We start from the raw sequence: 26258 nt of genomic DNA on the forward strand, positions 1-26258 counted from the left end.
TTACCTTATTTGTGTGTTATTTACTTATTGTCTTTCTACTCCAAAAAAAAGTAGGTGTAGGCTTGACAAGGGTCAGTACCTTTTCCCTCTCTTCTCCCCCTGTATTTTAAACACCCAGAAAAAGGCCTGACAAGTTAGGTGTTTGATCAATCAACATTTAGTGACCAAATAAAACCCGGCTTTCCCCTTCTCCTTGAAAATATCCATTTTCTGTTTGTTACTGCCTAAGCCACGCTAATGGGTGAAGGGAATCTCAGCAGTGTTTGCATTTTTAAGAGGATCTGTGTCCCTTAAGATCTGAGCTGGCAGCATTTCAGGTGCTGGATAGAGTAAGGTGTAGGGAGAACTTTCTGGACTATTTTGAGATTAGGTGGGGAGCGGCATTCTGAAGGCAGTCATCCTTGATTTGTTGGGAAGGCTACTCCAAGGAGAAAGACATCCCTCGGTGCTGTTTTTGGTTTTCACAGCTTCTTCTTCCCCTCCATGACTGAATCTAAAAACCTGCAAACACTGGCTGAGAGGCGGTGCATCACGGACCGATTAGGACAAAATGAACCCGTAGAAAGTGTGGAGACTTTGTCTCCGCCCCTGAGATAGTGTTTCACAGATATGCTGCACCTGGTGGCTACTCTCATTTTCCTTGTTATTCATTTTCAGGGCTAATGCTTACATACTCAATGAATTGTTCAGCCTCTGAGAATTGTTCAGCCTCTGAAAATGTGTCTATTTGGTCAAATATAAATAATCCATTTTATTTTCTATTTTAGAAACCAAGTCAAAACAAAGTATAGGTTTCTCGAAATTTTAAAAAGTGTTCTTTTGAGGTCGGGCACGGTGGCTCACGCTTGTAATCCCAGCACTTTGGGAGGCCGAGACGGGCGGATCACGAGGTCAGGAGATCAAGACCATCCTGGCAAGCATGGTGAAACCCTGTCTCTACTAAAAATACAAAAAATTAGTGGGCGTGGTGGCGGGTGCCTGTAGTCCCAGCTACTCGGGGAGACTGAGGCAGGAGAATGGGCAGTGAACCCGGGAAGTGGAGCTTGCAAGTGAGCCGAGATCGTACCACTGCACTCCAGCCTTGGGTTGACAGAGCAAGATCCATTCTCAAAAAAAAAAAAAAAAAAAAAGGAAATATTCTTTTCAAATTGTTTACTAAAAAATTCTTCCTCGAGGCTGGGTGTGGTGGCTCACACCTGTAATCCCAGCACTCTGGGAGGCCATGACAGGCAGACTGCTTGAGTCTAAGGGTTTGAGGCTAGTCTGGGCAACAAAGCAAAACCATGTCTCTACTAAAAATACAAAAAGTTAGCTGGGCATGGTGGTGTGCACCTGTAATCCTAGCTACTCAGGAGGCTGAGGTGGGAGGATCACCTGAGCCTGGGAGGTGCAGCCTGCAGTGAGCTGAGATTGTGCTGCACTCCAGCCTGGATAACCAGAGTAAGACCCTGTCTCAAAAAAAAAAAAAAAAAAAAAAAAAAGGAAAAAAGAAATGTTTTCTTGAATAAGAGTATTTTTTTGAACTTTTTGGAATCATGTGCTTCAGGACACTGTAAAATATTACTAAACAATATGCATCAAAACAATCAGAAATTTGACGTGAACCTACAATTGATTCACACACACAGAAATACACCAACTCAAAAGCCAATTAAAAAGTTACAAAGGCCTAAGCTGAAAAGTAATTTATGTAGATCTCACAGTATGACAGAATAGATTACTTTTTTAAATTCTCAGAACAGCTCCATAAAGTTGAAGTTCAAACCTCCAAGTTATGACTCAAGAATGTTAATCTGGCCACCATTCTTGCTGGTTTTTAATTAAACAAACTTTCTTCTTAACAGCTGTTTGCAAGTGACGGTCGTCAGTACATATGTGTGTGGGTGTGTGCATGTATGTTGATATGATAGAACTTGCCATTTTTAATGTGTCCAGCATGTTATTAAATATGGCATGAAAGACATGAAAGAGTTGAGGAAAGCAGGAAGAAGGGAGGAATGTTCAAGGAAAAAGTAAAGGGAGTTGGAGAACTGAGGTGAATAAAAGTCTGAAAAAGCAGATTAGGATTCTAAAATAAGCTTTTAAGGTTTACTTAAAATACAGTTTTAAATTTACAACATTGTCAGTTTGAAATAATGCTGGTAGGAAGGAAATACATTGAGCCACGGACCTGGCATCTGGAGATACTGGAAAGGAAAGAGGGAGGGATTGAGGTGGGCACTTGCGGGTAAGAGGAACGAAGGAGAAGCCCACTCAGGCTTGTCTGTGAACTCATCTGTGTGGCTCTCCTGCAGGGGAGCCTCATAAATGCCCCGGTCAGTGCTGGACCCCAAAGAAAACCACTGCAGCCATCTCCTGTCTCCCTCACAAGTGTTCCCTGAAAAGACAACAACTTCCGGAGTTCCATGTGGTTTTTCAGCCTTTTCCAAATCTCTCTAACCACCAGGAGGAGTGTTCAGTGCTTGAGCAGAGAGACCCATACTCCAGGGCCCAGCAGAGAATGTCTGGAGAAGAACCCAGCAAAACTGACTAGGTCTAAGCAGAGCTCCCGGCTTGATGATGATGCTCAACCAGAGTGAGTGTTCTCTCCATTACTAAAATAAGTAATATGTTGGACAGCAAAACAAGGAAATAGCCCCAAACAGTAATTGAGATATAAAGAGAGAAGGAAGGTCTCAAAACCCACTTCTCAGAATTAACTTCAATGTCAGGTAGTACTCTTAAACATAAGTCAGTAGATAAGGTATATTCCCCAAATCAGGCTTTGCTACATGGAGTATTAAGAACACAGACCATGGCATCAAACCGCTTGAGTTCAAATTCCAGCTCTGCTGTATGGGAGCTCTGTGGCTTTAAACGAGCTATTTAACCTCAGTTTTCTTGTCTGAAAAATGAGGATCATAATAGGATTAAATGGGTTAATAGATGCAAAGTGATTAGAACAGTTACTAGCAGACAGAAAAAGTTCAATCTATGTTAGTTGCAATTATTACATACTCAGAGTCAAAAGAACACTCATCATGTTTTCTTCCAAGATTTAGCACTAAAATATTTTCTGTAATGATTACTTTTTAGTTATTTTGTTGAAAAAAGGCTATGGGCTCTTTCAAGGTGGACTTCCTTGGTTGGTTCTCAGCTGCCACCTCCCCTCCCCCAATAAAACAATAGCCCCTGTACCTTGTCAACTAGATCCCAGTACACACAGTTTCACTTTAAAGGCATGCAATCATTTTGGCTCAAGAGTGAAGATATTCAGTCAAAAGTGAAGGGACAGCTGGGATTTCAGAGCGACAGTCCCACAGTTCCAAGAGTCCCGGAAGCAGCAACCTCACTTTGCCCAGTGTCCCTCCTCCTCTTCTCGGTGACAGGGAGATCTACTGCATGTCTGGAGGTGCACGGGTGGGATTCTGGGTGCCCTGCCTTCTGAGTCCAGGTCAGGGATGTCCCCAGGGGGACAGGTCTCCATGGCCCATCCTGATGTTGGGTCATCTCTCCTACCTTGTCACTGCCTCTTCCCTATAAGCCCCTCATCATGACACATGCCTCGATTTATCTTACATCGAATCAGATTTTCTGCTTTACTTTTTATGCTTGTTCGCATCTCTCATCTACTTGGAGCGCTCTCAGCCTCCACTTGGCAGCCTAAGCCCACCACTTTGTTCCTCCTCTTCCTGCCTCCCCAGGCTCCAACTCTCCAAGGGATCACACCACCTTCTTCTGTATGGGGTTTTCTGGTCTTTTCCCTCCGACACTCCTCCACTCTGTCATGTGCCTACACTGAGCTGACATTCCATCAAAATTTACTGAGTACTTGCTATGTGTGGGACTCTCTGCTCAAGGCGAGGGCTGGGGGCTAGACAGACAAAGAGATGCAGAGCCTGCCCTCGGGAACTCACAGTGCAGTTGGGGAGGGAGGAAGGGCGTGTTAGAGCTGCTGAGCTGTCCATGTGCACAGGATGCCAGGGCATGCAGAGGACAGACACCTTGACACAGCCTGTGTCCATGTGCACAGGATGCCAGGGCATGCAGAGGACAGACACCTTGACACAGCCTGTGGGGGCCTTCGCAGAGGAGGTGATGTCTCAAGGGTTAGCCAAGTGACGATTCGAGCGTGAGAAGTGCACCCCAGGCCTGGGATCAGGTGCAGAGCTGTAAAATGCCAGGGGCTCCTGGGGAGCTAGAAGTGCTCAAGGACTCAAGGGAGGCCTGAGTCTAACAGGCAGGGGACAGGCCGGGAAGAACTCGCAGGCCCTACGAAGGTCCGGGATACTATTTTGCAGGTGATGTGGAGTAACCAAAGAGCTTTGCAGTGGAGTGAGCAATCATTTTTGTTGCAGCAAGATCCTCTATCAGCAGTGTGAAGAGCAAGACTAGAGGCTCAGTCTTGGAAAATAAGCAAGGTCCTCTGTAGGAAATATTATGGTATAAATGGCTGCAATACTATTGCTCGATGGTATTTTCAAAGGCAGCTGCTGCAGCCTACCCCTTCCCCTCCCACCTGTCCTTCTGTGGCGCCACTCTACTGCTCGCCCAGGAGTGCTCTCTGCTGCCCCTCCTTGATCTTGCCTGGCTTATGACCTGTTTTTCACCCAAAGACCGAGTCAGCAGGAACTTCCCAGTTTCGGACCCCATGTGGAGACATAACAGGTGGGGGGATCTCAACCTCCTAGCTGCATCCACCCAGGGGCCATATAAGGGAGTGACCCCATCTCAGATCTGACTGCAACCTTTTGAGAGGGCCCTAGGGATGCTGTGAAGACCAAAACCGCCAAGCCAGAGCTGACCCAAATCCCTAGCCCACAGAATCAAGCGCAAATACAATGGTGCTGCTTTTTAAGCCGCTAAGTTTGGGAGCAGTTTGTTCCATAGCAATTGATATCTTCAAAGCAATGCTCTGGGTCAAATAAACACATGTCAAATCAAGAATAAACTCCCCGCTGACAATTTCAGGACAATAGCATGGGTCCACTGTCAATATGTACCAACTTGCACTTCATCCTTAATTACTTACTACCAAATCCCATTTCAAGCCTTTGTCACACTTAACTGATTAGGGCTTAAGCTTTTGAAAAAGGAGTTTTCAGAAAATGTAATCCTCTGATTCTATCTTGCAAAAGACTGAGAAAATGTGGCGTGTGGATTAAAATTCCCTGGAATTTCGTTTGAATTGTCCTATGGGTAGTGTTTAGATGCACGTTCAAGCAAACGCACGTTTCACTTTTTGAAACTGCAGAATGATTGATGCTTCTTTATAATGCACCTTCTTAGCAGCATGGCTGGGTGTCTTGAGGTAGCACAGGACTTGAATAAATAGTGTGATCTCTCTTTATGTTTACATATGTAGATCCAGAGGTCCAGTCTATTTTTCCATGAGAAAATATCTATAACATGTTCCTAGAGAAAATTGATTTTATTTTATTTCAGTAGACACATATGCTCTCTGTTCTGAATACTTTAAGCTGTTCCTCTCAAGAGAAGGGGTTTGCTTGCTGGTTTTCTTCTCTATAAAAATATTACAATTCAAACATGATGTGATGTGTTAACATTTCCTTCTGCCAGCTCCAGCTATGGGAAATTGCTAATGGTTGAGTTTTACTTTATTAATTTCTAAAAGGAAGTGCTAATGGATGCTTAGCAATGTTCGCCTTTTTTGGCGAAAGAAATTGCATTTATTTTATTTTAAAAAGAAACAAAAATCCCTTCCCTCTTGTTGCAATACTTTGTTCTCCTAAAGAACTTTTAGTTGCAGATCTCAAGTGTACTATAAATATTAACAAATCTCCTTGTCCAGGAACTAGGAAAGAATCCCAGGAGGAAAGTCCTTCTTTTCATTACAATGGCAAATACTTCAGCTGCCTCTGCTTCAGAACTCGGAATTATGTAAGTTATTTCCCACTGAATTACGTTCATCAAAAGTAATTGAAAAACCACAATTACTTTTGCACCAAACTAATATTTACAAAGTAGAGTAATTCATGTTCTTCCTATACGAGAGTTATGTATGTCTACTGTTCATATCACCCCTCTAAATATGTCCCTAGTAAAATGTATGCCAATTTATGTTTATTGAATGACTAGTGCAGATGAATTAAAGAGTTTCCATTTTTAGAGGACAGATTCCCTCCATTATGCACCATTATCTTATATTCCAGAAACATAGCCCACTGAGGAAATCCATTTGACCTTTTTAGAGAAACTTGGTTATCATAACGTTCCTTGTGTTACCATCCCCACTAACACGGTAGAACAAATCATGTTTTGCTGTTGCTATGGCATTAAATTTTAATTCCTCCTGTCCACAGCAAAGCTAATTGTAGCTGAATGACTCCCGTGTTTGTGTGACTGCACTTCAGTTTATTGGTGTAGGGTTATATGTGCCACCAATGGTTTCATCCTCTGACCTACACTGGATGTTCTGCAGTGGTTATGACAGGACACATCAACTACAGCCCTAGGAGCTTGAAATGTATCCACTTCTTTCCCACCCCAGCTGTCCAGGTGAAATCCTGGTCTGGCTGGAATGGGTAGATGCCAAAAAGAGCTCCCAAAAATAGCTACAAAGTATTCGAATCAGGAGGAATCCCAGACCTCTCCCTAATCCATTCAACCTTGTCTCCCAATTCCCACTTCTGGGACTTTTCAGTCTGACTTCACTGTTGGGTAGGTCTGGAAGGTGAGCGTGACCCTGGCAGAGCGGGACTAGGTAGGGTGAATGATGCAACGAGATTCAGTGGCCTCTCTCCAGTCTCTTCTCCTACAAGGGACAACCCAATGGGTTCCCAATATCCTTGTGTGCCAGCCACCACCTGTCCTCGATTACTGCAAGGCAACTGAAGAGCAGAGAGACAGAGAGAGCTCAGGAGGGGAGGAATACAGCTGATGACCAAGCAGATGACACTGGCCAGGAAGAAGTCAGTGTGCCCAAGGGTTTCTATGGAGCTGGCCCGAAACCCTTCTCAGTCAGATCCCCTAAAACTCACCTTTAGATATAGACCCAAATTGGAGTGCTTAGGGCTCTCAATGTTAATGATTAAGGCCTAAAATATGGTATTAATGTTTGAAAACCTTCATATTGGTGACTGGAGGGAAATTAAATATATTCCCTGGCTATAGGAGGCCTCACGAACCTCCTCAATCCAAGGTTCCATCTGAGCTCTGTGCTGAGAGTTAAAGAGAGAAAGAGAAGACTTGGTACATGCTCTCAGGCTTACTCAGGAGACAATAATTGAATTAAAGTGTCATTAGGGAGCTCCAGTAATAAGAAGGATAGAAGCCTCAAGTCTCCAGAGACACAGGAAGCAGAGAGAAAGTCCATACATCACAGGTGACTTGGAAAAGGTCTAATACAATAGGACACTTAAAAACATGCCAATTATATAGTAGGGGCAAACAGTGTTTCATGAACAGGACACAGGGACTCTGTTTGAGAAGAGGCCTCCATGAACAAAGACAGGGATACGCTTCACCCTAAAGAGCCCACCCGCTTCCCATTTCTAAAAGGATAGCAGAACACAATGGATGGAGATGCAGTTCAGGGCCAGAATGCATAAGGTACCAAGTCTTGCACAGGAGGACGTGTCATCCGAATTCTGCAGACAAAGTTGAGCGTAGCTCTCTTCTCTGCCCTTACCTGACCCTGTGCTTACATTCCCCAGGAGGGAAATGTCTCAGTGGAGTCCCAGTGTTTTCCCTCTGTGACATCCCTGAGGTCACCAAGGCCTTGTAGGGTACGAGCTGGAAACCTCAGCATTGGCTTTAACACTGTTTTAGCCGGGGTTTAGCTGTTGTAGAAACCCATAGATGTGAGTGCCCATTTTGTTTTATTGTTGCTGGGATTTATTTCTAATCTTCTTTAAAAGATTATGCTTTTCTTTGGTTTCATAATGTTGGTTTATTCTGCTTTTAAGTGAGTCCCCTAGTTTACTATTCTTTCCTTTGAAGATAAACATTCTTTTTTAGTGAATGCTTTCACTTACTTTGTTTTGGGCATACCTCTAGCATCCTACTTCTTGAATTGAGTCTTTTACCTTTCTTACTCGTATCTATTTTAGTACATTTAAAGGTGATTATAGGCCGTGCGTGGTGGCTCATGCCTGTAATCCCAGCACTTTGGTGGTGGCGCGGCGGGTGGGAGGATCATTGGAGGTCAGGAGTTGGAGACCAGCCTGGCCAACATGATGAAAACATGTCTCTACTAAAAATAGAAAACTTAGCCAGGCATGGTGGTGGGCGCCTGTACTCTCAGCTACTCAAGTGAGGCAGGAGAATCGCTTGAACCCGGGAGGCACAGATTGCAGTGAGCTGTGATCACACCACTGCATTCCAGCCTGGGTGACAGAGCGAGACTCTGTCTCTAAAAAAGAGAAAACAAAACAAACAAAACCAAAACAACATAAAAAAAATCCCCAAAAACTAACAAAAAATTATGATTTTGTTCTGAAGAATCCTTAAAATATTTTTTCATTTAATGTAAACAAAATTTTATCTCTTTTATCCTTTACTATTTTTTCTTTATTAAAATCACTTATGAATTTTTGGTATGTCTACATTTTATGTTTACCTGTTGCCTCATTCTTTTGCTTATAGAATATTTTTGAATATTTTAATATTATCTTTTATTTCCTGATCACTCTTAGCTTAATCTTTTTTTAATTATTGACATTACAATGGTCCATAAAGCAGGATGCCAAGAGGATGATAAGGAGAAAAAAAATCACACCACATACAAGGGGAGATGGAGTCTTTTTCTTGCAGCAAGTCGCCTCTGGGAATTCTAAACATTTCCCACTCCCTTCAGCTCTGATTTCTGATAGAATTTATCTAGATAACTCCAGAGGCCCACAGGCAAAACCTTCCAAGACAATAGTAATTCTGTAGTGCAAACATTTAAGTTACTAGATTGGGATTCTTTTCCTCTAGCACTCAGCACACCATCCCTTGGGCATTACAGATTCTAAAAAGTATGACTCCTTTATTTATTCCACTAATATTTACTGAGCACCTACTTTGTGTCAGATACAATGCTGAATGCTAGAAGTGCAACAAAAAGAGTAAGAGAGAGTGTGGATCCTGTCCTCAGGGAGTGTACAATGTGGAAGAAAGCCAAGTGCTGACGTGCAGGATCAGGAAGAGCTTTCCAGAGGACAAGAGACATCTTGGGAGCTGATGAGGTACAGGAAGTAGCTCACAGATTGAGCAGACGCCCATGAGACGAGGGAATGCAGGGACCTCCGAGGAGCTTAAAGAGGTTCAGACTTGGAGGAAACCGATGTGAGGGCTGGAGAGGAAAGGAGTAGAACTTTCAAATCCACATCAGGGAGCCTGGGCTTTATCCCGGGAGCACTGGGTAGCCTTTGGAGACCTTAGAGCAGGGAGCGGCACGCCGGGTTCCAGAAGGCAGCACATGGTAACCATGGCTAGGGAAGAGGTTCCACATCAACCCAGAAGAGAAACGGTGGTGGCTGTAATTAGAGCAGAGGTGGCAGGAGTGTGACAGGCTGGAGGGAACACAGAGGAATCAGGGTGAGCGAATAAAATCGGTTTGGGGCAAGTTATGGAAATAGGGGAGATAGAGTCAAAGAATGACACACAGATTTCAGGTCGTGCAGCAGGTGATGTCTATGCCAGTTGCAGAAAAGAGCAGGAGGGGAAAACATGTTGAAAGAGGAAAGGGAAGGTGGTGCATCCAGTTTTGTGGCATGACGCATTAGATGTGCCCAGGAACTCTCTGGGGAAGAACGGCAAGAGCAGTCATGGCGGCGTCAGGGCCAGCGAGGAGATAGGTATGGAGGGCGATGAGGGATGAGGATGCTCACAGGGTGGGAAAATTGAGGAACATCAGTCATCCAGGTTGATAAAAGAAGAGGAGCTTGCAAAAGAGAAGAGAGGAAGGAAGGAAACATGGGCAGGGGGGTCATGGGAGACACAGAGGGGCAAGGACCCAGGATGCATGTGTGCTCACAGCGCATCTGGCTGCAGGAAGTCAGGTAAGAGGGGGTAGAACTCCACGGGAACCGGCCATGAGGAGCGTGCGGGTGATCTTTTCATGAGGAGGGTGCAGGTCATTTCATGTCATTTCATGTCATTTCATGGGGAGAGTGCTGGTGATCCTTTCATGAGGAGGATGCAGGTGATCGTTTCACAAGGAGAGGGCAGTTGATCATTTCATGAGGAGGGTGCAGGTGATCGTTTCATGAAGAGAGGGGGGTGATAATTCCATGAGGAGGGTGAGGGTGACCATTTCACGAGGAGAGGGCAGGTCGTTTCATGAGGAGGGTGTGGGTGACCGTTTCACCAGGAGAGGGAGGGTCATTTCACGAGGAGAGTGAGGGTGATCATTTCATGAGGAGAGGGTGGGGGATCATTTCAGAGGGGTGCAAGAGGCAAGGCCAGGCATCTATAGTGGAAGACACGTGGGGTGAGGAAACAGAGGCAGCAAATGTAGACAACAATTTGAGGAGTTTGATTGTGAAGAGGAGAGAGGTAAGGAAGTAGCCGGAGGAATGTATAAAAGGATATATAATTCTTTTTTTTCACAGAAGGAAGAGATTTAAGCTCACTTAATACAGGGAGAATGGGGCCAGAAATGAGGGAGAGAAGGAAAACACAGGTGACAGGGAAGATAAGGGATTGAGATTCCCAAGAACAAGAAAGAAATGGATTCCGGGGCCCCAGGGGAGGTGAGCCTCAGGCACGAACTGAGGGGCTTCTTTTTTTTTTTTTTTTTTTCTGAGATGAACTCTTGTTCTGTCACCCAGGTTGGAGTGCAGTGGGTCAATCTGGGCTCACTGCAACCTCTGCCTCCTGGGTTCAAGCGATTCTCCTGCCTCAGCCTCCCGAGTAGCTGGGATTACAGGTATGCGCCAGCATGCCTGGCTAATTTTTGTATTTTTGGTAGAGACAGGGTTTCACCATGTTGGCCAGGATGGTCTGAAACTCCTGGCCTCAAGTGATTCCGCCTGGGCCTCCCAAAGTGCTGGGATTACAGATGTGAGTCACTGTGCCTGGCTGGAACTGAGGGGTTTCTTTCGTTGTGAAAGAAAAGAAGGATGAGAGAGTGGATTCAGATAAAGTGGGGCGTGCATCCCTATGATCCCAGGGTGGGGGCAGTTCTCATTCAGGAAACTTGCACCTTCTCAGGGAAGCAGGAGGCAAGGTGGCTGCTGAACACAAGGGGACGGCAGAGGCAGGAGCAGCTGTGGAGAAGCTGCCATGGGAAGCAAGATGATTGGCCAGGGAAATGTCTGGGAGCTGAGGAAGACAGAGATCCTAGACTAAGTGGGAAGTCAGAGAGCTACGGCATCCTGAATTTGCAGAGCGGCATGTTTTCCAGGAGAACTCATCGGCCTATGTGTAAATGCTGGAAAAACAGACATTGGATTTAGCTGTGATGATCCCAGTGACCACAGAGGCGGCAAAGAAAGTGCATCACCTCACACATCACCAGGCGGTCCTTCCTCAGCAGCAAGGGAAACGCTTTAGTGGATGGACGGTGGCCAAGTTTATATTTGTCAATGTCATGCTGAAAGATCTCTGGTCTGCATAATAGACACTATTTCTTCCTAACCTGTCTTGTTCTTTACGAAACTGACGGGTATATTTCAAAGTTTATATCCTTCCTAACAAACCAGGGACATGGTTATTACATACTCCCCCTAAGAAATTATCTTCCCCTGATGGGCAGGGTGGCTCACTCCTGTAATCCCAGCACCTTGGGAGGCCAAGGCAGGTGGATCACTTGAGGCCAGGATTTCAAGTCCAGCCTGGCCAACATGGTGAAATCCTGTCTCTACTAAAACTGCAAAAATTAACCAGGTGTGGTGGTGCATGCCTGTAGTCCTAGCTACCCTCGAGGCTGAGCCACAATAATTGCTTGAGCCTGGGAGGTGGAGGTTGCAGTGAGCCGAAATTGAGTCAAAGCACTCCAACCTGGGCAACAGAACAAGACCCTGTCTCAAAAACAAACAAACAAACAGGAACCACATGTGGTCCTTCCCTAAACAGCCACTTAACTGACAAACTTTGGGAACACAGTCCCTGGAGGCATGGAAAGAATGCCACATCAGAAGCCAAGAGATCAGGGGTCAGCGCTAGTAATCTGATGTGTGACGCTTGATCAAGTTTCTTTTTTTTTTTTTGAGACACAGTCTCCCTGTGTCTCCCAGACTGGAGTGCAGTGGCACGATCGCGGTTCACTGCAAGCTCCACCTCCCGGGTTCATGCCGTTCTCCTGCCTCAGCTTCCCAAGTAGCTGGGACTACAGGCACCACCACCACACCCGGCTAGTTTTTTTGTATTTTTAGTAGAGACGGGGTTTCACCTTGTTAGCCAGGATGGTCTCGATCTCCTGACCTCGTGATCCGCCCGTCTCCGCCTCCCAAAGTGCTGGGATTACAGGCGTGAGCCACCACGCCCGGCCTGATCAAGTTTCTTAACCTGCACACCTCAGCTGGCTTCTCTGTAAGCTGTGAGATCCACCCAACATATGGGGCTTTCTGAATGACTGATTCCCAGGTTCCAGGCACAGGGCATGACTAATGACTGCCTTCCCATCGCTCCCTCTTCCTTCCAGCCCCTAAGCTCATCTGATTCTATAACTTAAAGGAATGGTGTAGAAAACTAAATGCCATAGGTATGTACTTTACTTTTTTAATTTTTATTTTTATTATAAGTTCTGGGGTACTTGTGCAGGACGTGCAGTTTTGTTACATAGGTAAACGTGTGCCATGGTGGTTTGCTGCACCTATCAACCCATCACCTAGGTATTATTTTTCCTAATGCTCTCCCTCCCTCCAATCCCACCTCCCAACAGGCCCCAGTGTGTGTTGTTCCCCTCCCTGTGTCCATGTGTTCTCATTATTCAGCTCCCACTTATAAGTGAGAACATAAGGTGTCCAGTTTTCTGTTCCTGTGTTAGTTTGCTGAGGATAATGGCTCCCAGCTCTATTCATGTCCCTGCAAAGGACAGGATCTCATTCCTTTTTATGGCAGCATAGTATTCTACAGTGTGTATGTAGCACATTTTCTTTATCCAGACTATCATTGGTGGGCATTTGGGTTGATGCCATGTCTTTGCTATTGTGAAGAGTGCTGTAATGAACATACATGTGCATGTATCTTTATAATAGAATGGTTTGTATTCCTTTGGGTATATGCCTAGTAATGGGATTGCTGGGTCAAATGGTATTTCTGGTTCTAGATCTTTGAGGAATTGCCACACCATCATCCACAATGGTTGGACTAATTTACATTCCCACCAACAGTGTAAAAGCGTTCCTATTTCTCTGCANCAGCTCCCACTTATAAGTGAGAACATAAGGTGTCCAGTTTTCTGTTCCTGTGTTAGTTTGCTGAGGATAATGGCTCCCAGCTCTATTCATGTCCCTGCAAAGGACAGGATCTCATTCCTTTTATGGCAGCATAGTATTCTACAGTGTGTATGTAGCACATTTTCTTTATCCAGACTATCATTGGTGGGCATTTGGGTTGATGCCATGTCTTTGCTATTGTGAAGAGTGCTGTAATGAACATACATGTGCATGTATCTTTATAATAGAATGGTTTGTATTCCTTTGGGTATATGCCTAGTAATGGGATTGCTGGGTCAAATGGTATTTCTGGTTCTAGATCTTTGAGGAATTGCCACACCATCATCCACAATGGTTGGACTAATTTACATTCCCACCAACAGTGTAAAAGCGTTCCTATTTCTCTGCAACTTTGCCAGCACCTGTTGTTTCTTGATTTTTTAATAATCTCCATTCTGACTTGCATGAGATGGTATCTGTGGTTTTGATTTGCATTTCTCTAATGATCAGTGATGTTGAGGGGTTTTTTTTCCATTTTTTTTGGCCACATGAATGTCTTTTTTTAGCTAAGAAACAGATTTAATGGGTCCCAAACCAAATGATACAAAGTGTCATGAAATAATTACTCTTCCTACATGAAATGCATCCTAGTATTTTCTGTTTTATTCTATTTCATGCTTGTTATCACTCCCAAAATTAATGTCATTGCCCACTAGTGGACTATGTCTTGGAGTTTGAAAAACTGTGTGGAAGGCCTGCTTTTGTATAGCTAAAACATATCAGTGAAAACAGAATGGAAAATGTTGAAGCTTATGCCTTAAAAATGCTGAACACAGCTGTGATGAACTTCTCTCAAAATGACAAGAACATTTCTGTTTACTTTCAGGACAGACTTGGCTCACCTCTGAACCCCTGTCCTTTTGGCTAATTCCCATACATCTTCCATCCCCACCCGTGATACCTTGTCCTCTGGAAGCCTTTCCTGAACCTCTGAATCAGGACTTGGTTCCCTTCTACATGTTCTCGAAGCACGCAAGAAATCATCTACATATAGTGCTTAGCATAGCAAATGGCTCATAGTGACCAGTCAATGTTAGAATATATTGCCATAGTTTGTTTACTTTTCGATTTTTCCAGTAGATTGTACACTCATGAGGAATTCTTGCCCACAGGGGAAAAAATTTCAGGATGACAATGGTTCTGCTTGTGCACATACTTATATCTGCACAAGCAGATTTTTTTCTTTTAACACTTAGCACCCAGTCCTTTAGGTGTTACAAGGTTAAAAAAAGAAAAACCCAAAAGGTGTGTTCTTGGCATTAGCTAACACTCCAGTTAAAGGCGAAAAGAGCTAAGCCAGGTGTGGTGGCTCGTGTCTTTAATCTCAGCATTCTGGGAGGCCAAGGCGGGCAGATCACTTGAGCCCAGGAGTTAGAGAATAGCCTGGACAACATGACAAAACACCGTCTCTACAAAGTGCACAAACTTACCAGGGCATGGAGGCATGCAACTGTGGTCCCAGCTACTCAGGAGGCTGAGGCCAGAGGATCCCTTGAGCCTCAGAGGTGGAGGCTGCCATGAGCTGAGATTGTGCCACTGCACTCCAGCCTGGGCGACAGAGCAATACCCCATAAAAAAAATGCAAAGAGCCAAAGAGCAGACCTCTGACTGTCTTGTCCTCTTTCCCTCCTACTTGTTCATGAATTAAGTACCCAGTGAGGAAATAGCTGTCAAGGTATAGGTGAGCTTCCAGTGCAAGCCAAGTGCTGTGAGTTCATGGGCAGGTAAAACTCTCTGAAATGCTGGAGAGAACCTGAATGGCACTTGTATCCATTGGTAGAGAAACCATTTAAAGTGTTCCTCCTGTTCTTAGAAAAGGATCAAACTCCTTCATATGACTTAAAGGTAGGGCAACTCTACAGGGCAGTTTGCCCAGGACAATCTGGGTTTGTACCTGTTACCCAAGCTTAGTGATTAATAACATGCTCTTTCACTCTATGAACAGTCCCCATCTGGAGGATAATGCATATGGTTCACCTGCTTACAGGCCCTGTGTGATCTGGCACAGCTGACCCCTCCAGCTCTACCCCGCAATAGCCCACACACCGGCACATGCTCCTTTCTCACAGCATCACTGCTATCAGAGATCACAATTTTCTTCACTCCAAGAAGTTCACTGGTTAAGGTCATATGGCAAATTAGGATGAGGAGAAGAGGTTTAAATGGAAGCTGCGATGCTTACCCTGCTCATTTCCACTCACCTGCAAGGCTTAGACTCGACTGCACTGGGATTCCAGGCTCACATGCTGCAGGGCCATTCTACAAACACTGTTTCTGCCTCCCAGAACACCCTGTCTGGTTCACTGCCACTTCTCCTTCAGGTCTCAGCTGAGCCATCACTGATAGCTCTGGGACACCCCAAATCTAGCTGCACACATAACACCGTGTGTGTCCCCTAGTGAAACACTTACTCCATCTTTCTGCACATATTTATTCAGAACTTGGTATGTGCCAGGCCCTGTTAGAGTGGCTGGGGACACATCTGGGGACAAAATGCCAGCCCTCATGGAATTTCATGCTAGAGGAAAAAAGAGACATAAAGGAAACTAATAAAGTAGAGTTGCATGACATTATAAACTGATATATAAGAGTACAAATATCCCATGAATTCATCACAATTCATTATAATTTCCTATTTGTCTGACCACATCTCCCTGCGGGTTTTGTAGCACGGTGTGTGATCTGAGGCTCGCAACAAAGGCCTGGTGAATTCATCAATAGCAGTTTCCCTTTCCATTCTCTCCATTGTCCTGGGAGCTTGTCCTGCTCTGATGACATACAAAAGATAATTGTATCTGTAACTAACCTTCTAAAAAGTATCTGTCCCACACATTCAGGATTATTAACACGGATGCCATGTTCACTTTATTCTCAACAACTACTCATTTCTGAATCATAAGGTTCCTCATGGAGGTGGAGATAACCATATCTACAGAGGCATTTTGTTTATGTTTTAGGGACTGTCCTTTCCATGGCTTCCCTAGTCCCTTGGGTGCTGTGTAAGTTGTATTTCCTCCATTAATTCTTCACTAGAAAAATGTGTATATGCTCAAGCTGGGATAGGAAATAAACAATGAACTCAGGAGTAGCATCTGCCCAGAGATCCCTGCCATTGGACATTCGATGATTGGGTAAAAAGTTAACTCATCAGCACCTTACACCTATTAGAAAGGCTACTATAAAAAAAAGATTTTTTAAAAAGGCCAGGTGCAATGGCTCATGCCTGTAATCCCAGCACTTTGGGAGGCCAAGGTGGGTGGATCATGAGGTCAAGAGATCGAGACCATCCTGGCCAACATGGTGAACCCCATCTCTACTAAAAATACAAAAATTAGCTGGGCGTGGTGGTGTGCACCTGTAGTCGCAGTTACTCAGGAGGCTGAGGCAGGAGAATTGCTTGAACCTGGGATGCGGAGGTTGCAGTGAGCTGAGATCGTGCCACTGCACTCCAGCCTGGTGACAGAGTGAGACTCCATCTCAAAAAACAAAAAAAAAGACAGCATTGCTGAGAATGTGGAATATTTGAGACCCTTTCTACCATTGGTGGGAAGGTAAAATGGTCCAGCCACTGTGGAAAACAGTATGGCAGTTCCTCCAAAATTTAAACATAGAATTACCCTATGACCCCACAATTCTACTTCTGGGTATATACACCCCAAAGAATTGAAAGCAGCATCTCAAACAGATATTTCCACGTTCCTCTTCATGGCAGCATTATTCACAATAGTCAAAAGTTAGAAGCAACCATCAACAGATGCAAGGATAAGCAAAATGTGGTATATCCATAAATGGAATACTATTCAGACTTAAAAAGGAAGTCCTGTCCAATGCTGTCACATGGATACAGCTTGAGAACACTAGGCTAAGTGAAAGAAGACAGTTACAAAAGGATGGATACGGTATTCTGCTTATGTGAGGTCCCTAGAACAGTCAAAATCTTAGAGACAGGAAGTAGAAGGGTGGCTGCCAGGGCCTGAGGGGAGAGAGGGATGAGGAACTAGTGTTCCATGGGGACAGAGTTTCAGTTTTAGGAGATGAGAAGAATTCTGTGGATGGATGATGGCAATGGTCACACAACAATGTAAATATACGTAATGTCCCTGAACTGTATGCTAGAAAATAGTTATGAAGTTAAATTTTAAGTTACGTGTATTTTAACAAAATAAAAAAGTTAATTGGTAGGTCACCTGGGACTGTGGTTTAAAGCAAATGCTTGATGGTTAGACGAATCTGGATGGTCCAGCTAACCTGACTCTACCCCTTACCGGTTATAAGGCCTGGACAAGGGGCTCTACCCCTTGAGCCTCGTTTCCTCATCTGAAAAATTAGAATAATAATAATATCTAATTTATATGAAGGCTTTTGGAGGTTAAATGAAGTAGTAATGCCTCTTACATATAAATAAAATTCTGAGTATAATCTATGGCACATAAATTCTAAATAATAATGACTCAAAACCATATATCATTGGTTTTGTTAATGCTGATTATTATTATAATTAATACTATTAGCTTAATTCAAAGGCTAACATCAACCTACAGCAACCTGCAGAAAGATGTCCTGCCAAATATTTGCTAATTTAATCCAGGAGCAAAAATCTATGATTCTGGGCTTGAGTGAGCTTTCCCAATTTCTAAAACTCTGATGCTCATTTTGTCCCCAAGAATGTGTTTAGGTGACAGAGCAACCAGAATTTGACATGTATAAATGCTTGGCATGTTAAAATAATGAAAGATATTTTCACCATTGTAAGGAAATACCTTTTAATCCATCTCTCTGGTTTAACATCACATTTTTCTATAGCTTCTCATGATTTCTTCCTTAACAACTGGAATAGGTATGAAAAAGCTAAGCTGAACACATAGCTACTTAGAAATGAGCTGCTTAAAGTGTTAAAATAAGAGAAACAGCAAGCATGAGTTTAATGCTATGTATGCCGTCACAATACTAATTTCCCTATTTTAAATTAAAGAGTACACACATATACACACACACACACGGAATCACATCTATATTGCTGAGATTTTTCATTGTATAACCATATATCATTTTAAATGCTTTGAGGCAAATTATTAAATAAAAATGAAAGACTGAACTCCATAAAAGGAAATCACCTGAAATTCAAATATAACCTTGCTAACAAACCATCACGTTAGCAACATTTTTAGGGGCAACAACATAATCAGCCACTCTAAGACATCAAATGCATTAAAAACAGGAAGTACTAACTCTAATTCCTAATTTCAAGACAGGCAAATATACCGTAATTACATCACACGTTCTAAGGAGATTTGTCTGCGTGGGTCTACTTCTGAATCCCAGAAGTTACATACTTGTACCACAAGCTCATACTCTTGAAAGAAAATTCTGGACCCAGTCCACATAGAATTTTGGTTAAAACATCTAATTCATTACAGAGAAGAATTTAGTCTTTTCCACAGAAGAGAGCATGTGTTAGAATGAGAATACTTTATAGAAATGACCAATGACAAGCCGGCTATGTAAGGGGGCCTCTGATGCTCGGTGTTAGCAAGAGACAGAGAGTATTATTGTTGAAAGGGATCTTTGAGATTATAGAAAGGGCTGAGGTGTGAATAAAGGAACCCCATCCCCTTAAGGCCTGAAGGAGAAGTGAGACAGCAAAACAAATCAAAGTTCCAGGAGTTGCACCGTGTATGGTAAGCGCAGACGCAGAGAAGACATTTCTGCAGGAGAACAGAGGTAGAAGTTTGCTCAAGTAACAGTTGCCACCCTGAGGCACCACAGCACAAGACAACAGCGGAAGTGAACATGACAACGCCGATGGTGAATGACAAGAGTCTTGCCTGGATACTGACATTTTTAAAGTGTAGAAGAAAATCACGGGTCACTGAAACAGAGGCTGACGGTGCCCAGCAGGTTACTCTTGAAATCAGAAACAAAAGTTCATGAGAGACAAGAAGGCAGAAACAACAAAAAAAAAAACGTAGAGTGGATGGCTAACTTGCAGGAGCTGTGCAGCTGAGGCTTTGCAGGTTTTAGAAGCTCTCCCTACGCCACGTCTTTAAATATATGTATGTTCAGTCAGCAGAAGGAAGGGACTAACAAGAGCCTTCTGTGGTGGGCACCTGCACCAAACAATGGCACTGATCTCAGAGGGATTTTAAACAGCTGTGCATAAACTTCAAAAGTAATTTGCAACCATATTGGTAAATGTCACCCTTCTTCCCGCTAGACACAGCACTTTTAAGAGAGATTAAGCATTCGCAGTAAGCCTGCCATTTTACAAGCGTTACCAAAGATAAGTTAGGGGAAAAAATGAAGATGATGATTCACAAGGTCGGGGTGTGGGGTGGGGTGGGGGACCCAGGACTTAAGAATAGGGCTTGTCTGTCACACAGCCTCGGGCAGGAAGGGCCCAGTGGGGACCGTGGCTTCTAGGGAGCAAACTAAGGGAAAAGAACAACGGAGTGGACCCTCCAGGCTTCTTGCATCTCTCACGGAGCCTCCCGAATCCCAATGGTTTTGAATTTTCTTTGCCAAAAGAAAAGGACAAAGAGGCCGGAGTTGACAGAAAGCGTGGGCGGACTCCTCAGATCTTGTAGGTGGTTCTTAAAAGAATTCAACAGGCTTGAGGTGTGTTCTCAAAGGGCAACTGGAACGTCAAGGACTTGGACACCAGGCACAGATGGTTCATTTCCCCACGGGCAGAGAGAGGGCACGGGGTGCTCTCTCTTCGCTCCACCTTCTCCAGCCTAGTCCCTTTCAGCCTGTGCCACTCCTGAATCACCTTTTATTAGCACCACGTCCAGCCCGCAGACGGGCAGGACAGCCCAGGGGACAAGGCCCTTCTGTGGCGTTCTCCATGCAGGAATGACCGGAGTCTCCCAATCCAGCCAGCCCGTGGACCTCTCTGCATGCCCACTGGGGAGCGCCCACGCCTGTAGCATTCAACAGTCACTCTCCCATTGATAACGGTGGCTCTCGAAAATCCAATACCACAACATACTTTATTGCACAAATTTTGCTTGGTTAACCTGGCCCTCAAAGATGGGGAATAACCTCACTTGAGGCTACAGGAATGAGCACCCAGACTTTCTTTTTTTTTTTTTTTTTTTTTTTTTGGTATCTTTCAAAGACCTGCCTTCCCCTCCCCCAGGCCCTTGACAAGAAACTTGGCTTGTTTAGAAGCCTGAGCAATGGCACCCCAGTCCGTCATCCAATACATTCCCAGAAAACGGGGTATGCTCCCCTGTGGACAGGATACCATCTGCAGAAAACGCCTTTCCTCACGCATTTTTTACCAAGAATATAAAAACTTTCCACCTTCTTCCCTCCCCGCAGGCCCCCTTTCGTTCAGGTGAGAAGGAAAAGGGAGAAGAAAGGAGGAAGCGCCCCAGGCCGGCGGCCCCACGCGGCTAAGGTCGCCAGCCTCCCGCATCCCGCATCCCATGCGACCCGCACCCCAGAAACCCAGCGGGGAAATGACCTCCGGTGCGCTCCTGCGCCCGCTTGGTTCCATTTCCTACTCCGCCTGCTCCCCCGGTAGCCCTCACCCCTTCCCGGAGGCTCTCCGAGGGGCCCGGGTGGCCCTTCCCGCCACGGGTCTCGGCCCCTCCAGCCTGCTCCCTCCCGGCGGCGGCGCGGAGCGCGGGGCCCTACCTGGAGCGTGCGCGGCGCCGCTGCTGCCCGGTGGCGCGGGGACTGCGCGGGGACTGCGCGGGGGGTTGGCGGGCTGGCGGGCTGGCGGGCCCGGCGCACTGCGGGTGCGCCAGAAGGCGGTGCCGGCCAGGGGAGGCGCTCGCCAGCCTCTCCGCACAGCCCAGCCTCCCCGGACCCGGCGCCCCTGGCCAGGGATGCGCGCTCGGTCCCCCGTCGTGCGCCCCCGGTCCCGCGCCCCGGCTCCCGCCCCCCACCTCCTTACCAGCCACGTGTTGCCCAGCTGCGAACTGGAGTGGGAGGCGGCGGCCGGAGGGCCCAGGACAGCCCCGGGAGGGCGGCGAGGCCGAGCAGGAGCGCCCAGGCTCCGGCCACATTCTCAGCGTCAGGAAAAGGGGCGAGAGGCCACATGCCTCCCTCTCGCCAAACTGAAAACGAAACGGCGCTCCAGCAGATTGAGTGGAAAGAGCTGTGTCTGTTTTCTCTGTTTTTTACGCTAGAACGGTCTTGTAAACATTGCTCCTTTAAAAATGACCTACCCCGGGAAGTTTGGGCGCACTTCTGTCCTGGGATCATTGTTTCTAGGTGGCTTCTGACCTGGGACTTTGATTTTCTGTATCTGCACATTGTCGTTTTATACACAATTGCCAAGGTGGAACTGTTGTCAACTTTACTGTGCTTGAAGCTGCAAAGGTGATGTTGCCACCGTGCGTGTCATTTTAGGACTTTTTATGCCTTGTGGGTAATACTAATGATGGTCACAATGAGGATAACTGGGGTGGTTTCCTTTCTGTACTCCATGTAACTAATTTCTCATTCAGGCTAGAACATTGTATGTCTGGTTACTAATACACTTACTGAATGGTTTCCTTGCAATGATGACATCAAATAATTAAAATGTACTTGATTAAGATTTTTCTTGCTGTAGTGTACTAAGATCAGATGAATCTGAGAAGTAAAACAGTAATTTTTTGTCCTTTTTTCTTGTTTTGAGAGAGACATTAAAAACGATTAAAACAAACAAAACAGGCCAGGTGCGGTGACTCACACCTGTAATGTCAGCACTTTGGGAGGATGAGGCAGGTGGATCGCTTGAGGCCAGGAGTTTGAGATCAGCCTGGCCAACATGGCAAAATCCTCTCTCTCCTAAAAATACAAAAATTAACTGGGTGTTGTGGCAGGTGCCTGTAATCCCAGCTACTCAGAAGGCTGAAGCTGGAGAATCATTTGAACCTGGGAGGAGGAGGTTGCAGTGAGCCAAGATTGCACCACTGCACCCCAGTCTGAGGGACAGCAAAACTCTGCATCAAAAAAAAAAAAAAAAAAAAAAAAAAAAAAAAAAAAAAAAAAAAAAGAAAGGTGTAGCAAAAGCCCAAAGTTGAATTAGCAGCCTTCTGATCATGGGAATATAGAATGTCAGCTAAAAAGGACCTCTGCGGATGGCAAGACAGATGAAAACTGAGGCCCAGAAGTGTTTCATGACTTGATTAAATCACTCAGGTGTGCACTGGGAAATGAGTTATCATGATGCCCCTAATCTATATGAACCCAATAAAGCCAACACACACCTTTTAAGGATAAAACTATATTCCATTAAAATTAGTCCCACATTTGTCAATATCCAGCAGCACTGGACTGACCCTCAGGCCGGAGGCTGTAGCTCTTGGAAGATCCTAGCCAGGAGGCTCAAGAGTGGCCAGTACCTCAGAAGTGCTGGCTCACTCTGACATCAGCAGAACCTGGCGTATAGTAGGTGCTCACTGGGTATTTGCTATGGAAATTTGGCAGGAAAGTGCATCTATGTCTAGAAATAAGGAGGCAGAGCCGAAGCAGTGATTCCCAAGCAGATTCTTTCTGCAAACTACAAAACAGAAGCTGCCCTAGCTCAGAGTGCCATCCACCTGGCTCTTTCTCCAATTGGTTTTCAGTGGATCCTGTTACACTGCGAAGAAGAAATGGCAAACTGATAACAGCTGCTGTGCCTAAAAGATGGTAAGTTCCTCACACCCCATATCTGGGTTTCTCATTGACAATTAGGCACTGAAAGGAAGCTCATATGTCCTGTTAATTTAATCAGTAGTTAGTGGCTTCAGAAAAAGTTTTATACACCAGGTATGAGAAGGACTTTTTTTTTTTTCTTTTTGAGACAGAGTCTTGCTGTGTTGCCTAGGCTGGAGTGCAGTGGCATGATCATAGGTCACTGCAGCCTTGATCCTCCAGGACCCAAGTAATCCTCTCACCTCAGCCTCCCAAATAGCTGGGACTACAGGCACACACCACCATGCCCAAGCTAATATTTAAAAAGATTTTTTTTTTTTTTGTAGAGATGGAGTCTCACTATGTTGCCCCGGCTGGTTTTAAACTCCTGGGCTCAAGTGATGCTCATACCTCAGCTTCCCAAAGTGCTGGGATTATAGGGGTGAACCACCATGCCCAGCCTGTGATGACTTTAGATGGACCACTCATATAATATTCATAATCTTATGTGATATGTATCATCATCATCATCATCTCTCTTTAACAGAAGAGAGTAATGAGGCTTAGAAAGGTTATGCACCTCCCTCAAGATCCCACGATTAATAAAGTACCAGAACCAAGATTCAAACCCAGGTCAGGCTAGAGCCACCATCTCATGAGCTTCTGAATAATTAATTCTCTTTTTTTTTTTTTTTTTGAGATGGAGTCTTGTTCTGTCACCCAGGCTGGAGTACAGTGGCACAATCTCGGCTCACTGCAACCTCTACCTTCTGAGTTCAAGTGATTCTCTTGCCTCAGCCTCCTGAGTAGCTGGGATTACAGGCATGTGCCACCATGCTCAGTTAATTTTTGTATTTTTAGTAGAGATGGTGTTTCGCCATGTTGGCCAGGCTGGTCTCGAACTCCTCGCCTCAGGTGATCTGCTCGTCTCGGCCTCCCAAAGGAGGATTACAGGCGTAAGCCCCTGCGCCCAGACAAGTCTCCATTCTTACATCGCGCACTCAACTTCTCTTTCTTTCTCTTTTGGACGACTGATCTTTGAGGACTCTTGGCTACTCAGTCGTTCTATAATCGTATAGTCCTACAATAGGAAACCTGTTAACCTGAAGACTGGGTCTTTTAAAACAACATCCATCGTATATCTAAAAAATTGGGATTTTTTAATTTTAAAATTTCATCTAAAACAAAAAATTCACGTCTGTTCTGGGTATCCATTAGGTGTAGTGGACACCTCTAGATAGTCTTGATGCCAGCATCCTGTAGACCCACCACCTCCTTTCCCAGGCCACAGGGTGTTTCTGTTTTCTATCAGACACTGTCTCTTCATTTTATAAACGCGGCTGCTCTCAGAAGTTCTCCACACCTTTGTTCCTGGAAGAGGAAATGGCATTTCCTGGAGGGGATGACACGTGGGTGGTGAGGTTCCAGTCATTACGTTAAACACACACCAACTTTCAGCTGTGCACTTCTTTTCCTCTTTCAGGTTCTACCCTGACGTTTCCTGGAGTAATGCTGAGGACTGCCTGTCGGGTAGCCGTTTCATTCAGTTCACTGCATCTCGGAAACACCTGACCACTGCCTTGGATCCAGCGGCCCTCCTGAGAGCTGAGGAAGCAGGAACTCCAATGTGTCTGCTCCCGGAGCTGCCACAACCCATTTTCCTGCAACTCAAAACTTGGAAAAAGGAACCCAGGACATCACTTTACTTTTGTTTTGGACCTAGTTGGTGATTATACTCTCTCTTCCATGGAGACTACCTCTTGCATCCTTCTTTCTATATGAGTTTTAGGATAGAAATTAAAAAGAAAACATCTTATTTTGAGTCTTGATTTGGAGAAAGGTAGTATTCGGGGAGAAGCAGGCTATGATACACACAGAAAATTTGAAATTTGAGGACAGAGTTACTTAACAAGGACATTTCTGTCTCTGCAGCAGTCACAGCTTGGAGGAAACCAGTTCGTACTATTTGATGAGGAATTTGGCCACCAAACCACTGATACTTTCTCAAAGGTTTGGCAGAAATTGTTTTTCGAGTGACTCACCAGAGTCCGTAGAAGAATCAGCATGGAATTAGAGGACAGTGACCTACCCTCACCAAAGACATGAGTGACGTGTGAAGTCTATTGTCAATTTATTCAAAAAATATCAAAATTATTTTGGGAGCTATGGGTCAGAGTTGATAGGCACAAACAAATAAACAAACAAACAAAAACATAGGTATTTTAAATTCACAGCTTGGATAAGAAAAAGGGAGATGTTGTCATTTCTCTTCTTCAATCCAACTTTAGATTTTCAAGCCGGAAAAAGATAGTTAGAAGTCAGAAATCGTTATTGCCAGAAAAGAGCTCTAAACCCTGAAACAAACAACAAACAAACAAACAAAAAACCTGGCCCTCCTCTTGGGGAGTGATAAACCTTGATTACTGTTGATAGTAAAACTGGTATCAACTCTTCCAGTGAAAACCCGTGAAAGGCGAACGTAAACCTTACCCTGGGTTAAGGTTTGAAAACTGTTTATAATATATATTTGAAAGTTCCATTATTTAAAATATGTATTGGACATGCTTTGTAATGTTAAGTTACTTTAAAAAATCTTACACAAGGGAGGGGAAGTATGTATTATTCCTTCATTTAAAAAGAGATACAGTGTGAATATTAGTTAATATTTATCGTACATTTACTACCTGTGTCAAGGCATAGTGTGACACACTTTATTTCAATTCTTTAATTTGATTCTAACAACGAATCCCCTGAGCTGCATAATATCCTCTTCATTTTACAGATGAGACAATTGAGTCTTAGAGGTTAAACAAATGATTTCCTAAGCTCATTCAGCCAATAAGTGGTAGGGGACTGCTTGACACCGGTCCGATTGATCCTCAAATCCATGATTTCTGCCATCATATTCACAGAAAGAAGACAAGAGCTGAAATTCTAGTCTGACTCTTGAAACAGTCAAAGAATCGTGTATGTTTATGAAAGTTCTGATTAATAAGATATTCTGAGGACAAAAGACATGAATAGATGGGCAATGTGTAGATTAGAATGTATCACAATGCCCACTAAATAATAAAACTATGGAAAATGAAATTTAATCCTTACTGTGTAGAATATTTAGAGTAGATTGTTTTTTCCTGGGTATCAGTTACTATTACACTATACAAGAATAAAATTAAACAAGAAACGGTTCCTCTGGTATTTTAGTTTTTTAAAGGTGGGAGTTATAAAAACAGTATTTGCCATCTGGTTTTAGTTATGGCTTTGGAAGTTCTATGG

At 44.5% G+C, this 26258-nt stretch overlaps 2 protein-coding genes across 3 annotated transcripts in view; one reads left to right on the top strand and one right to left on the bottom strand.

The window, feature by feature from the left end:
• The window catches only part of PRKCQ (protein kinase C theta), a 155253-nt gene extending 133837 nt beyond the window's left edge, over nt 1-21416 (bottom strand). Inside the window, exon 1 of one of the 2 annotated variants that reach the window (XM_017872473.1) lies at nt 21271-21416. The gene's annotated coding sequence lies outside the window, so the exon portion shown is untranslated. Of the gene's footprint in view, nt 1-21008; nt 21083-21270 lie in introns of those variants that run through there. The other variant, XM_017872472.1, reaches the window with a different exon arrangement.
• LOC108529883 (uncharacterized) lies at nt 9916-25095 on the top strand. Its single transcript, XM_017872429.1, has 4 exons — nt 9916-9986; nt 20691-20840; nt 20925-21698; nt 24466-25095. Exons 1-4 carry the CDS (start codon nt 9916-9918, stop codon nt 24710-24712), a joined length of 1242 nt encoding a protein of 413 aa, XP_017727918.1. The 3' UTR covers nt 24713-25095.
• The last annotated feature ends 1163 nt before the right edge of the window (nt 25096-26258 follow it).

This window comes from Rhinopithecus bieti, unplaced genomic scaffold (genome assembly GCF_001698545.2).
Source record: "Rhinopithecus bieti isolate Rb0 unplaced genomic scaffold, ASM169854v2 scaffold_6933, whole genome shotgun sequence".
NCBI lineage: Eukaryota > Metazoa > Chordata > Mammalia > Primates > Cercopithecidae > Rhinopithecus > Rhinopithecus bieti.